At 42.7% G+C, this 14,576-nt stretch overlaps 1 protein-coding gene across 1 annotated transcript in view; it reads right to left on the bottom strand.

Moving 5' to 3' along the window:
* snx29 (sorting nexin 29) overlaps nucleotides 1–14,576 on the bottom strand; it is a 148,024-nt gene that overhangs the window by 132,827 nt on the left and 621 nt on the right. The window contains exons 2-11 of the mRNA XM_006807254.3: nucleotides 13,707–13,771; nucleotides 10,967–11,019; nucleotides 9,285–9,409; nucleotides 8,520–8,700; nucleotides 8,343–8,413; nucleotides 6,458–6,715; nucleotides 4,498–4,894; nucleotides 2,748–2,860; nucleotides 2,275–2,371; nucleotides 2,050–2,132 (exon numbers count right to left, since the gene is read on the bottom strand). Coding sequence (XP_006807317.2) covers nucleotides 2,050–2,132; nucleotides 2,275–2,371; nucleotides 2,748–2,860; nucleotides 4,498–4,894; nucleotides 6,458–6,715; nucleotides 8,343–8,413; nucleotides 8,520–8,700; nucleotides 9,285–9,409; nucleotides 10,967–11,019; nucleotides 13,707–13,771 — 1,443 coding nt within the window. The remainder of the gene's footprint in view (nucleotides 1–2,049; nucleotides 2,133–2,274; nucleotides 2,372–2,747; nucleotides 2,861–4,497; nucleotides 4,895–6,457; nucleotides 6,716–8,342; nucleotides 8,414–8,519; nucleotides 8,701–9,284; nucleotides 9,410–10,966; nucleotides 11,020–13,706; nucleotides 13,772–14,576) is intronic.

The following is a 14,576-nucleotide window of genomic DNA, read 5'->3' as shown; positions in this document are numbered from 1 at the left end:
CGATTTTGCACAAATCTCAGGGGGAACTGTTGTTTTGGCTTAGGTGCAAAAGCAACAGAGCCAGAGAGAGCAAAGTGAATAGGAGTTTTTCAGCTGAGAAAAAAGCTCTGATCTTTTACTGAAAATATAAAAACTGAACCAAGTCAAAAACGGTATCTCTGCCTCTGTCCACTGGTTTCCTCCTTGTGTGATGTTACTCAGTCTGGAGAGAAGCTCTTTTGCTCTTTAAGGTCTGATACCTAAATGTGACGTTAGAGTTTCAGGCAGGATTTGTCTTTGAAGGAAAGGGAAAAAAAAAAAAAAAAACATCCTCCGCTATTGAAATCTGCTATTCTACATCTTTTAAAGGCCTTGTGTAACCATGAAAACCATCCTCTCTGCTCTTTGCCTCTATGAGAGAAATTTTAGATCACCAGCTCTCTCTCCTTCTCTCTCTTTGACCCTCTGGCCTCCTCTTACTGAGGACTAATAGACTAGACGACCACTCAGTCCCGGTGCTTAAGAGCAGTTCCCCCTCACCTTTCCTCCTCTGGCTTTCTCCGTCTTTCTCTCTCTCACACACACTAAATCCCAAAATCTCAAACAGCATCCGTCTGGGCGTCTAAGGGTCTAAGCTCTGATTAGCTCCGGGGCACTGAGCAGAACACCAAGCAGACTCCAGGCAAGAGGAAAAGAAGTCTGTGTGTTCAGTGAGCTGGTCGCACACACCAAAATGTACATCATGTGATTTCATTTTAGTTTTCTGTGTTTTTGTGTTTTGTTTTCTTACAGATCAGAAATTTGATGTGAACTACAGGCATTCTCACAATCTGATTTTTGCCATGCTCCCAAGCAAACGAGCGAGTCCATACAGTACATACAGTAACATGTCAGAACACTGGAACAACAGCGCCACCTGGTGGATGATTTGACATAATGGAAACACAATGAGCAGTCTCTGGACGATGGGATTAACTCGCTGCGATTAGATCAGTTTATCCGCCAAGAAAAATGACAACAAGGTTTGAAAACACTAATCAGGAAGTTCAATTTCATTTGCTCCGGGTTCCACAGCTGTGGAGAAATTTCCCAAGAAAGACATGTCAGGACTTCCAAAGGATTCATTACGGTCACAAACTTCTGGGCCTACAGCTTGAAATCTGATCATCTTCTGGGTAAAGCCTCTTGAGGAACAGATAATTTGACAAGTGAGTTTCCTGCAGTCAAATCTAATGTAAGGCGTTTGTATGTTTCATTCAATTTAGGAGAGGTTTGTGGCGTTTTGGGCCACTCATTATTCAGCTGCGCAAACTCAAATTTCTCACACACACATTTTGCTGGTGTGTGTGTGTGTGTGTGTAACGCACATATCACCTTTTGGGCTGAAGAGAGTCTCATGCATCTACATAATGCCACATCACCATGCAACGTGCTCACACACAGTTTCAATGAAATATTAAATATGTACAAATGTTGGGGTTTTTTAAGTTTAATTTTTGTTTTGTGTTGTTTTTCTTGCATGCATCAGTGCACAATTTTACAAATTCTGCAATCATGCATGCAAGAAAATAAAAATATTAATTGAAAACATTTTTTTACCTGACGTTTTGCTAGCTAAATGAGTATTTTGTTGTGTATCCAGCAGGTGACTCTTAGCAATTTGTAATTAACTCTTCTGTTCCTAACCCTTTATTGACCGGCCCTTCAAATTTACCTGTAAAATGGGCCCGCCGGTGGGCCTATGGTCAATAAAGGGTTAAGGTGTTTTTTACTCGTACTCCCAAGAAACTAATTGAGGGTCACGAATAAATGCGCGAGTAACAACATGTTTTTGTTTGGCAACCAACCCACAGCTCCACACCAAAAGAGATCAAATCCATCTTTTTCGTGGGCATGTTTGAACCTTTCTTGTCAGAGTGACTGAATAAAATATGCCGCTCAGCTTTTGTGAATAACATGCGTCAAACACCGCAATGATTCATATCACAGAACAGGTTTGGGAACATTAAGAAGAGAGAGGAGGCGAGAAATAGTAAGAGACAGACAGACGGATAAAGAAGGCACACTCACCCACTGTCATGGACTCGGGCAAAGCAGATGTTGACAGCGCGCTGGAGAGCGGAGCAGGCTGCGTTGTTGGACTGGACTCCATACTGAAAGAATTCAAAAGAGGAATCAGATCTTGGAATTGCTTCTTATTTTATTTTGCGCATTAAGCTGCAGCACAACGTCACATCGAGGAGGCCTGGAAGTGAAGAATGTTTCACAGCACTTCTGACTGAAACGACAGCTTACTTGAACGTGAGCTGAGATCTGCTGCTCTCGCAGTTTCCCACTGATCCTGCCGACTCACACTGAACAGGAAATGCGGCCGTGTCTTCCACGGAGCTCACTGAAACAAAGTGAAAGTAAAGCTGGAAGCCAAAAGAGAAAGTCCCTGCATTTCATTCGATGAAATAAATCCTTCACGGAAACCATAAGCCGCTCTGATCAGCAGTAAAAACACTGCATGCCTACCGCAAGAGAAATAGGTACCATTTCCCTTTATGGCCTTTCAGGTCCCCCATCAAAGACTGCCAGAGGCACTGATGTGTGAATGTTATGTTTGCCTAGATTGCATAAAATTGTGTACTCCTGATTGATCCTCGTGATATCATTTTGGGACAAGAAATTTCATGAGTTCCCACAGAACCACAATCAATCTTTGGCTATTTGTGTGAATTGTGCATTTCCACTGTGACGAGAGCCACTAACCGCTGCTGCAGTACCTGACTGAGGGTCGGCAGGGTTCACAGGAATGAGGATGTCTGCGCTGCTGTGTCCAGCCATGACTTGTAGAGGGCTCCACGTGGACACGCTGGACAGGCTGCCCACCACCACCCTAAAACAGCACAATTTCGCTCTTGGTCAGTTTGCTGCTTGAGGAATCAGTGAATAAATTGACCCACAGGTCAGTTTATTGTGGTGTGTTCAAAGTCTGACACACCTGTAACAGACACACCTGTTAACACAGCATAATAATGATAATCAGCCAATCACACAGCATAAACCAAGTGCATGTAAGCATACAGACATGGCCAAAATGAGAGGTTGAAATTAAACCAAGCTTTTTCTGGGGCAGAAAGATAATTTAAGTGACTTTGAATGTGGCAGAGTTGTTGGTGCCAAATGATGGTTTGACTAACTCAGAGACTGCTGATCTGCTGGGACTTTCCCACACAACCACCTCTGGAATCTAAAGAGAACGGTCCAAAAAAAGAGGAAATAATCATCCAGTGGCATTTCTCTAGTCCAGCCTACAGATGGACTACAAAAGCAGCAATAACTGCACCAGCTGCCACTACTGTCAGTTAAAAACAGGAAACTGAGGCTACAATTAACACAGGCTTGCCAAAACTGGACAATATGAGAGTGGAAAAGTTGCCTGGTCTGTTGAGTCTCGATTAACTGCTCAATGTTTGCATGTCAGAGTCAGAATTTGACATAAACCCATGGGGTATCAAGGGTTCAGAGTGATGATGGTGGTGGTATAATTTATCAGGGATATTTTCTTGTCACACTTTGAGCCCTTTACTAAAACTGAGCAGTGTTTAGATGACGCTCTCTACCCGAGTATTGTTTCTGACCATGTCCATCTCTGTTCGACCACAGTGTACCATCATCTCATGCTCAACTCAAGCAGGATAATGCACCACCTCAAATCATCTCAAACCCATTAGCTGAATATGACAGTGAGCTCAGTGTACTCCACATGTGCAGCCGACAGTGTGATGTTGTCAAGTCAATATGGACCAAAATCTCTGAGGAATGTTTCCAGCACCTTGCTGAATCTCTGCCATGAAGATTTAAGACAGTTCAAGTTGAAAAAGGGGATCCAGCTCAGGACTAGCAAGGTGTGCCTAATAAAGTGTCTGGGGAATGTGTATTTATTTGAAAACTACAAATTAGAACTTTCTGCTGTTCATGTACGTCTCCGCCACCCTGGGAAGGCGCGGCTCACAGTTTGAAAACCTTTGGTATAAATAAATTCTATATCTTTTTGTGGTATTATACATGCATACATTTTATACATACATTTAAAATTGAGTGCTATAAAAATGCAATCTAACTGAAGTAATTTTCTTCTGGTCTGTAGACCAGACTGTTCGTGTGTAAGATGGCAAGTTTTGTAGAAAACAATTACAGAAAAAGGGCACCAATCTCTCTTTCCAGAAGTCATGATCATGACCCGAACTATTTTTATTTTCTACCAAAGCTAAACAACCCGCAGCCAGATCACCGTGCAGGAGCAGCGATGCATCTAGCTGTGACGAAAGGCTTATGCTCATGACAGTGTGACAGTCAACAGTCCTTCAGCTCAAATGTAATGTTAGCGAGCTGCACGCAGAAAGAAGAAAGCTGAGCTCAAACTGCTCACATGCTGCTTTTTGCTGAATTTCTCAAATATATTTTTTCTGCTGTGAGCACCAGAGTCTAAAGTACAACTACTACTAGTCTACTTCGGTTCTTTTCACTTACTGATCACTCGGTATCCTCTCTTCCTCTTGGGTTTGGGCTCTAGGCTTATATATCTCCTCCTCTTCCTCCTCGTTGTCTACACTCTTGGTGTCAGGCAGCGGAGGCGCCGTTATGGGAGGTGTGCGGCAGGGATGCGGGGACCCCACCCAGTTGACTATGCCCGGCTCAGACATGCCATTCTGGGCAAGCGACTCAGAGAAGACCGGCTCCAAAGGGTCAATCCCTTCCTCCACACTGCTCTGAGCAGGAGCGGTGTGACTTTTCCTCATCCCGCCAATCTTCTGGGAGTCGTCTTCCCCGTCCTCCTCATCCTCAGCTCCTCCATCCAGATCATCATCAAAGGAAATGATGTTGGTGATCTTCTTTTTCTTCCGCCGCTCCTTCCTCAGCCCTGAGTCTGGGTGGAAAAAGATTTTTTTTTTTACAAAGGAGTGAACAAAAACTTATATATTTTTAATGTTTATACTTTCATCTTACAAACAGCTGTAATGCTTAAAAGATTAAAACGCTAACTTAGACTTAGATAACCTGCATACTGACATTTTTATCATGTGTAATAACTGAGACACAGGACACATAACAGTCATTTTATTCATCTTATATAGAGAAAGCAGTAAAAGCTAAAAAATCAGCACTAAAATATCTATGGATTACAAGCTGTAGCTACTGTGATGCCGCTCATTGATCAATGAAGTCCCATTTGATCCCTCAAACTGAGTATTTTGGCCAGAGGTCGAAGACTGCATGAAAAATTTAAGATCATTACCTATTCAATAATGGTTGAAACACTTGACCGAGACGAAAAATGTTTACCGACGTCATAAACCGAACGAGAAGTCGGCTTGTTTTCTCATAGACCTCTATATAACTGGAGATCTCTTTGCAACCAGAGCGCTCGCGCCCTGCTAGTCATTAAAAAGACACCCAAAATACATCTATCTTTTATATACAGTGTATGTTATCGACATATAGCACACTGCGATTACCAGCTGCTTTGGCTGAATGCAGATTTTGCCTTCATGATTTAAGTGTAAGGTGAAAGAACTGTTTACAGTTTAGTTTAAGTGCTTTTAACTGGTACAAATGTGCAATGCAAAACTCAAAAATTGGACTGAGAGGAGGGAGGGAGAGGACTGGCAACAGAATTGGGAGCAGTCCTGTTTGCAAATTACAGAACATGTGCACTTCTATCCATGCTCAACTGTGCATAATGAGGAAAAAAAAACAATTATGTGTATTATCTGCCGATTCTGCCTCTGCTGACAAAAGTGATGAATTTCCTGGCACCGTGTCTTCATACTTGAGACCAACACTAGCTTTGGTTTTTCCTCCTCGTTTGGAAAGTAGCTGATATGCTAGACTCATGATGACTGTTAAGCAATTATCGTCATTTCGAAGGCTTTTGTGAGAAACAGATGAATGACGATAAAAGAAAGTCTGTCTCCTTCCTCTCAGAGCCAAAGAGGCTGGCTGTGCATTAGCAAGTCTTCTAGCGGTGAATAATCTGAATAGGCTTTCCCACTCCGAGGAGCCGGCGCAGCAGCAGCTTAGAATTTCATTTACATTCATTTGAGCAGAAAGTTTCAGCAGCGCACAGTTAAAAGTCTAAAGGCGCTTTAGTCCCGTTGAGGAGAACATATGGAGAGAAAATGGTGTGAGTTTCCCCCCGACGGGACAGACTGGGGCAGACTTGTAAATGAGGTCAGACTTCACGGTGGGATTCTTCTCTGCTGCAGATGCCTCGAGCTGCATCCTTGTTTAAGCATCCATTATGGAAGCACAAACTGAGCCATATGTTGCTTTTTGCTGGTTTTGTGACACTTATAAAAACACATATACTGCAATACTAAAACAAAGCAAATAAACAGAAAGTGTTTGGATCAATCAAGTGCAAAACTAAAAAAAAAAAATCACCAGTTTCTTGCATATAATAGCAAGTCAAACACTGCTGTTGCCCTACCAGCAGAGGTGCTGCGTGGCACCACGGGGAGTGGGTCGGAGGCCCCATCCACTTTAGGGGTGAAGCCAGGCACCACAGCTGTGGCTGTGCCGATCTCTCGCAGCAGGCTGCTAACCCCCTGAGTGGACTCTTTCCACAAACTGCCAATGCCCTGCGTGGACTCCTTGAGGAGGTGCGACACTGAGGACCCTCCGCGTGTTACGGCACCGTTCAGGTCGCTGTTGTCAATGTTGATGGCAAACAGAATGGAGTTCAAACCTGAGCACAGCAGATGGAGAGAGAAGGAAGTGAAATGTAATTTAGGCCCACTAGAACACATGAAGCTTTTGAACTTTCTTTGTGCTTGCTAAGTATTTCTGGGTGCACACAACAAATCTGCCCGAGATGTAAAAAAGAAGAAGAAGAAGAAGAGAGCAGAAATGCTCTGGCACAAGATCAGTGGTTTACATTCTAAATAATTTTATGGTTTGTTTTTCATCCGAGTTGTGCTCATCAATAGTTCAACAGCACCAGTGCGCCCATTAACATAAATGGGGTCGGAGCTTAAACTGTCAGCAAAAACCCACTCATGCTTAACAAGTAAAGTGCAAAGTCAGTCAGTTTCCTGTGTTTTACAGCAGCTCCGTTTGTGTGAAGTCATTTCAGAGAGACTGAGTGTGGTTAGTAATACACGAGAACACAACATTTAAAGACTAAAAATGCAGCCATAAGTTGGCTGAATTTAAATCTTCCAGTATGTAAATTCTAATAATGGGGCAAGAAATATAATATAGCCCAGCAAAAGGACCATATTTTAAAAGGGAATTTTAAACCTCGGGCTCAGTTGTATGAGAGGGGCCACAGAAGAAGCTGAAAAACGAAGCCAGTGTGGAAATGCAGCAAACTGCACGTCCTAGAGTGGAGTTTTATTTTATGAGTCTCCAACAATTTAAATGCCGGGTGGGAGCTGACATGGACATCCGTAGCTCCCTGGCTGCCTGTTAGGCATTATCTGAGTCGCTAAGCTGACCTTTTTAACCTTGTTTATCAGACATAATATGCCCTGCTGTGTGGCTAATTACACCAACAGGCCATCCAACAAGTTGGTGCTTTGTTTTAAGCTGTGGTGAAATGTATGCAGATGTGTTTGGGCTATGCAGGCATACAGTCTGTGGATGCATTCAAGCTACCTAGAGCCTTCTGACTGCAACTAAATAGCTTTAGCCAAAATGCTAATATTCAGGTAGCAGTATAGAGGCCACTGTCTGATGTCAGAGTGGCTACATCCAGCTTTAACAGTTTGAGTTGCTTCCACTTATGTTACTTTAGCTTAACTTATAACCAACTCATACAGCACTGTGCAAAAGTCTTGCACCACTCCTCATTTCTTTATATTTTGCTTGAAAAAATAATTTTTACAATTATCATGAGCATGAAAATTAAAACTTGGTATGATCACCTTTATTGTTAAATGCAGCAAACTAATACTGAGCAGAACAGTACAGCTTATTGGTCTTCTGGAATAGTTATCCAGGCTTCTTCTTTGGATGTTGGCTGCCTTCTGTTCTCTGTCAAGAGATGTTTAGGCCCGGGCTCTGGGGAGGCCAATCCATGGCTGATAGTGTCCTGTTATGCATTTTTCTATCCGGGTATGCTTTATATGTACTGGAGGTGTGTTTGAGATCATGTTCATGCTGAAAAATGAAGCTGTTACCAATCAGATGCTTGTGAAATGATGACGTATGGCTGATCAAAGATCCGATTACAAGAACTTCCTGGGTGACTCGAGACTTTTGCACAGTGCTGTAAGTCTGTATTAAAGTTTGAACCCTATACTCTCCTGCTGTGTTAGCAAGCTGTTTAGTGTGTTTACCACCAATAATTTAATGCCAAAACACAAGCTCACCTGCAGCCATGGTGGGAAGCATACTAGCTCTCTCTTCATCAAGCACAAAAGCCCAGTCTTCATAGTAAGATCTAGAAAACACAAAAGATCTATAAACAAGCGAAAAAGAAAGAAAAAATCCCACCTAGCTGAGAAAATGTGTGCGGAGCATAACTGACGAGGGGGCTTGTCACTAACCCGAGACGGGGGCGGTCAGCCAGCAACGTGTGCAGGTAGCGCTCCAGCGAGTGCTCATTGAGGGCGCAGCGCAGCCAGGCACGACCTCGGCCGAGCTCTGAGGAGATCTGGCGCAGGGAGTAAAACCGCTGGAGCTCGTGGCGGTTCAGGTGCTCCTTCACGTAGAACCAGAAAGTCAACTCTAGCGAGCGGGATAAAAGGAAAGAGGAAGAATAAGCTCCACCTCCATTGTGAAAAACAACTGCTCTGGAGTTAAGTAAGAGTTCAAAAGGGAAGAAAAGAAGCTGCAAAAGACTCTCTCAGCACATCCCCCCTCTCATTAACAGAAGAGGGGACCCTTCACGCACCACTCACACAGCTCCATCCCGACCGTCTCCATCCTTTGTTCTCTCCTCAGAACTCAAACTAGGTCTGTTTTAATGTTGTGTTTTCTGAGGTGTGGTAATTAATAGGGATGAGCGTTATGCTGCTGGTTTGCATACAATCACCATGTGACCTCAGACAAAATTAAAACTATGGCTATTATTGTATTTCTAGCATTGTCAGTGGCCCTAGCTTCATTAGTAAGCTCTAAATCCTCAGGTTCAGGCACAATCCTGTCTTCTAACTGCCTGTGAAAGACAGAAAAGCATTGCATATGGTAATAGCCGCCCAGACTTTCCGCAAGTCTACTTATCCAAGGTCACAGAGGGCTAAAGTGAAGTTTCTGCTCCACTTTTCAACTCTAAACCCACAATTTCACAGCCGTACGGGAACCTGGCGTACCTGTTTCAGTCTTGCTGCTGAAGCCTGCGGCCTGTTTGAGAGCGGCAGCTGTGAGGGCCAGACCTCTGCTCTTCCTCAGACCGTGCTGCAGCACCGCTTCAAACTGTGCACACAGACAGATCACCCTGCAGAGACAAACACAGGTTAGGATAACATGAAGATAAGCGGGTGGGGGTGTCGCCTAATAGTCAGAACAGCCCAGTTCACCCTGCTGTGCTTTTTATGCTGCACTGGAAATGTTGCTTTGGCTGTACATTCAGATGAAACTACAACTAATCCATGTTAATGTTCAATTAACTGAGTGCATCACATATCGAATGAGATATTCTCCTAATGCAGATAGTCTGAAAGGCCTGAGGTTAAACCCAGCTTCACTTTATGGGATTTAGCCTCACATTTGAATCTCATAAATCTACTATAGATATACGATTTCTCTCATACAAGACTGCAGTAGCTCTCACACGCCTTCTCTGGATGACCTCCAGGCTCTGTTTGTGTATCCCTTTTCTACTGAGCTCTCCAAGACCCTAATGTGGCAGCTTTACCTAAGGTTATCCCTGCAGCTTCAACTCTCCGCCCTTTTAGCTCCTGAGCTTTCTGAGCTTTAGTGTCCGAGAATGAGAGAAAGCGACATTCCCTTGTGTCCTATGTTTGCGCTACGCACCTATACTGAATGGACTCCGACTGTGTGTTTTTCTGCTTTGTTAGTTCTGCCAGAGGCAAAGTTCTCTGTAAGCAGAGGCCCTCTCGCTGGATTGTGGAGGCCATCTGCCTGGCTGGCAGCGGCAGGATCTAACTTTTTACAGTTAGAAGGCACATTCGAGCAGGGGCACGGTAACATCACAGTTTTACATTTAAAGCACCGTCTGTGCTGCAACCAGCTGGTCACCGCCACACACTTTTTCCAGCTCTACTATTATGATGTGATGGCGGGGAGGGGGGTCCTTTTCTGCTGGGTATACCATGCATCACGGTACTGGTCGCCAACTTTAAGATGAACTGAGGAGAGGTGGAAAACTATACTGTGGACCATACAGTAAAAACGAATTCCTTTTGGAAGTCGTGGCTACAGCATCCTCTGACCTAGAGAGGAGACAGGTCATTCATCCTACTACTAGCACGCAGTTTTAAAAGCAGCTTTCGTGATGAAACAGGTGCATTAGTGCCACTAACCAGTCTTTTATAAATGCTCTTCATCTACAAGGCGGACATAATATTGAATCTTAAAAACCAGTACTCAGAGCTGAAAATGAGATCTGAGCAGCACAGAACATGAATCAATAGTATTCTCTCTCAGCATGAAGCTCTAATGAAACAAAGTTGGTACATCATTTTTCTTACATAGCCACCATTAACATCACAAAGGAGAACATTCTCACTGCTCGGATATGATGGAAAGTCTGCTAAAGCTCTCAGACCGAAAACAACAACAACAAAAAACAACAATTATTTTCCATCTAAAAAAATGATTTTGCTGTTTAGAAAGTAACCCTCAAAGCTGGGCGTACAGCCAGATCGCTGTACTGAAAAAGCTGGAGGTAGCGCGAGCACATACTGGAGCCTAAAGCACTACATCATCTATGACCTGGAGCTCCACACATAAAACAAAGCACCTTTTAGAATGATAAATAACCACAGTGATAAAGCAAAAGAATTTCTGGGTAACAGGCAGCTCCTCTTACCTGCTGTCTGAGTCTGTGGCGATCTCCTTTCTTCCTCCAAAGCGGATTTGGCACTGGGAAGATATGAGGAAATTGCTTTTTTTTTTCTTCATGTATGTCTGCTAAGTTAAAAAAGTCTAACAGCACCTTTCAAAGCCTTAAATTGCAGATCGCGTCCTCCTTTAGTCCGCTACGGACACTACGGAGGGTATCTGTGCTACATCTCCTGGCCTGTGGTTACAAGATTCCAGACAAAATAAATGAATTACAGAAAATAATTTAAAGGTCAAACTGTGTTTCTGATCTGACCTTCAAGAATTAACTGTAGGGGCTTGGCTGGTGCTGCAAACCTGAGAAGGAAGCTTGTCTGACTGGCAGCACTGGTCTCAGTTTTGATATTTACATTTGACACAGTGTCAGAGTCCAGCCCAGCTCCGATACCGTACATGCAGTTTCATCTTCCCTCAAAGCATCACGCCAAACCCGATCCAGTAGGATAAGAGTTAAGTGGGTTTTTTTCTCCTCGGACGTTAAAAAGTATCCCGTGTCAAAATGAGTTGAAACACTCTGTAAGGTACAGATAAAAATTGAAAAACACTCGGCACCCATTTCAGAATTGAGAGCAGCAGCTGCTGTGTAGACAGTGAAACATTTCATTTCCATATATTTGCTTAATGCGGGTTTCAGCTGCTAAACGGTTCAGGACATGTTTTAAATGCAACCACACTGTGCAGCCCTGCTGTTATGAGACAGGGAGGATGTGATATGGCACTGTCTCAGTCAAACAGGTATGGCCTTCTCTGGCAAAAGCACCATATGTGGCACCAAACAAAATAAGGAGTAACTATGTACAGGGTGGAGAAGCCTCCTACATCTTCACTTATGAAAGACACCGATCATTTTAGTCACACTAGAGTAAAAACAGAACAAAGATAGAGCCACTTGCAGTCGAACGTTAATGAGTTAATGAGTTTTTCAGTCTTTTATTGGTCCTGTGCCAGCTTTTTGAAACTGATTCCTGGCATTTAATAAACGTGTACTAGGGCTGTTCGATATAACGATATATATCGGATGACGATATAAAAACGTCTATCGTTTCATTTTACGCTATCGTTTGTTTCGTGGTGTCGCAAAATAAACTGTTTACGGAAATATTTTTTCATCGTTTTGATGGTCACTGTGTTGGCTATATTAATTTCTTAAAGTTCTCTCTTTCTCTTATATTTTATATAACCACACTACAGACGGACAAGCGCCTGTTTTTATGCGTTGTCGTTAGCAACGACGACGGTAACATCGGTGTCCGCTTGTTTATGTTCCACATAAACCTTTCACAATAAAGCTCAAGATCCTGTTGAGACTTTTCAAAATAAACTGAATCACGTGAAAGAGCAGATTATTTACGGATGAGAATTAAAAAAGAGCAGCCAGGTGCTAAAAAAATAAACCTTAGACTCAAACGTTAGAACAGGCTTTTCCCCGCAGCAAGCCGTGTAATAAATACTCACAAAGAAAACAGCGGCCTTTACAACTTATGTCTAAAAATGTATCGTTTCATGCATCGGTTAAAACACTCGACTCCAGCTACATGACACGCAGCTGGAAACACTTCCCGCAAGACGAGCTGCCCGAGATTCACAAAATTTACAGAAAATGTTACATTTTTGTGATTTATATCGTTATCGGACGATAGAATTCTTATATCGGGATATGAGATTTTGGTCATATGCACAGCCTAAACGTGTACCGTAGTTTTCGGGTCATAAGCCGCTACTTTTTTCCCACACTGTGAACACTGCGGCTTATACTGACGTGCGACTAATGCATTTTTTTTTTCATGCGGCCAAAAACATTTTGCCTGGTAACAGTAGACCAATAAAATTGATAAGTAGTATATATACGGTATATATTTTTACCGGTTCTTAAGAGACGTTGTAATGTTGTTTGTGCACTGTTCCGTAAAAAAACCATAAGCAACCTAATTTGTGTGTTACTGATACGTACGTATACTTAACGGTAGCCCTGTTACAGGCGCTGATCAAGGAAAAAAAGCATTTGCAGTATGTATTTTGTATGTTACCATAACGTTTATGTTACCTTACGGATTAAATTAAACGTTAAAAAGCCTCACGTGTAATAGTTCTGTGTAAATATCTCATATTACGAGTGAAACGCATAAGGCTTAAAATCCGGTGTGGCCTGTACAAGTACAAAATTGATTTTCTTTCTAAAATTAGAGCATGCGGCTTTTAATCAGGTGCGCTCTGTAGTCCGGGAATTACAGTATATATTTTTTCATATTTTTCAACTACTTTCAATTAAGCATCCTAGGTTTCACTCTGTCTTTATTCATATTTTACAAACAACCGCAGCTTTTTTGGAATGGGGTTTGTATTCATGGTCAATGTGTTCTTTTAGGTAGGACTCTACCCATGTTTTTAACTTTGTTCTACAGAATATTGGGTTACAGAGGCCGTCAACAGAACTCGGTTTTACTTCCTCCATTGTGTTTACAGAAAGGGAGATAGAAGGAACTGTAACAAATTCAGTCACCACAAAAATGTTGACCGGGAATTTAAAAAAAGCCTGTTCCAAAGAAAAGATCACTCACAATTAGTCACACATTTAATGTGAGCTGATTTCCTGACCATAAAAGCAGAGGCTTAATATTATTAAACCTCGCTCAGTCTATGTGGACTGCAGCACTGATGATAATTTGGCGTCTCCAGCATAAAGAACGTCCAGATAACCGGTAGCTCACCTGCTTCACAGCATCCAGCAGCCTCTCCAGGAGGTTCTGCCTCTTTGTATCAGTCTGCTGGGTGCCTGCGGAGGGTAACACAAACAAAAACAAGAGGAATGAGGAAAAGGACGTTGCCACAGATTAAATTTTCCATCATTTATTGTTACTCCGTTTATTATTCATGACAATGAAGAAGGAAATGAAGTTGTGTGGCAAGTAATGGCTGCTCGGAATCAACATAAATAATCAAAACTGACTGTGAAGTTCTGCGTTTAAGGACTGCTGAGCTCCAACTGCGACAGGACGCACCTATGGACATTAATATTACAGGGTACTGTGAGGATTCTTTAACCTCTAGAAGCACTGTGGGACAATGTTTTATATTAACATTTTAGGGCTGAGTGAACTATCCAGAAAAAAAATAGCAGACGAATCAACATTAGTAATCATTAACCCTGCAGCCCAGACAGCATATTGATGATGCTCCTTGTCTCAAAGGTCTTAAGTCATCGAAGAGCTGCCAACCCACTGGAGCAGCTCCCCGGTCATGTGTTTCCTCTGGAGCACCTGTGAGTTTGCAAAGGGACTTAAGTTACTTTCATCCACCAGCTTGTTTACCTGTGAATTTAGGCCAGGAGCTTGTTAAACACACACCTCTTACCGTAAGCTTCAAGGCTTTCCAGAGACTTCAAGCATACTTCCCTCATATAAAAACTATTAGGTGTTTTCCAGCTTTGAGTCACAGTTGGCCTAAGCATTATGGGGTTTCCAGTTGTTTACACACTGGGAACATTTGCAAAAATATGACAGTTTTAACACTTTCATTCCTGAGAAATCCCACTTAAATTGTGCGGAACTGCTTCGTTTTCCTGGAGCATTCTTGACCTC

This window comes from Neolamprologus brichardi, chromosome 8 (assembly GCF_056152115.1).
Source record: "Neolamprologus brichardi isolate AB-2024 chromosome 8, ASM5615211v1, whole genome shotgun sequence".
NCBI classification, from domain to species: domain Eukaryota; kingdom Metazoa; phylum Chordata; class Actinopteri; order Cichliformes; family Cichlidae; genus Neolamprologus; species Neolamprologus brichardi.
The sequence above is the reverse complement of the archived record's forward strand: the minus strand, read 5'-3'. Positions and strand labels throughout refer to the sequence as shown.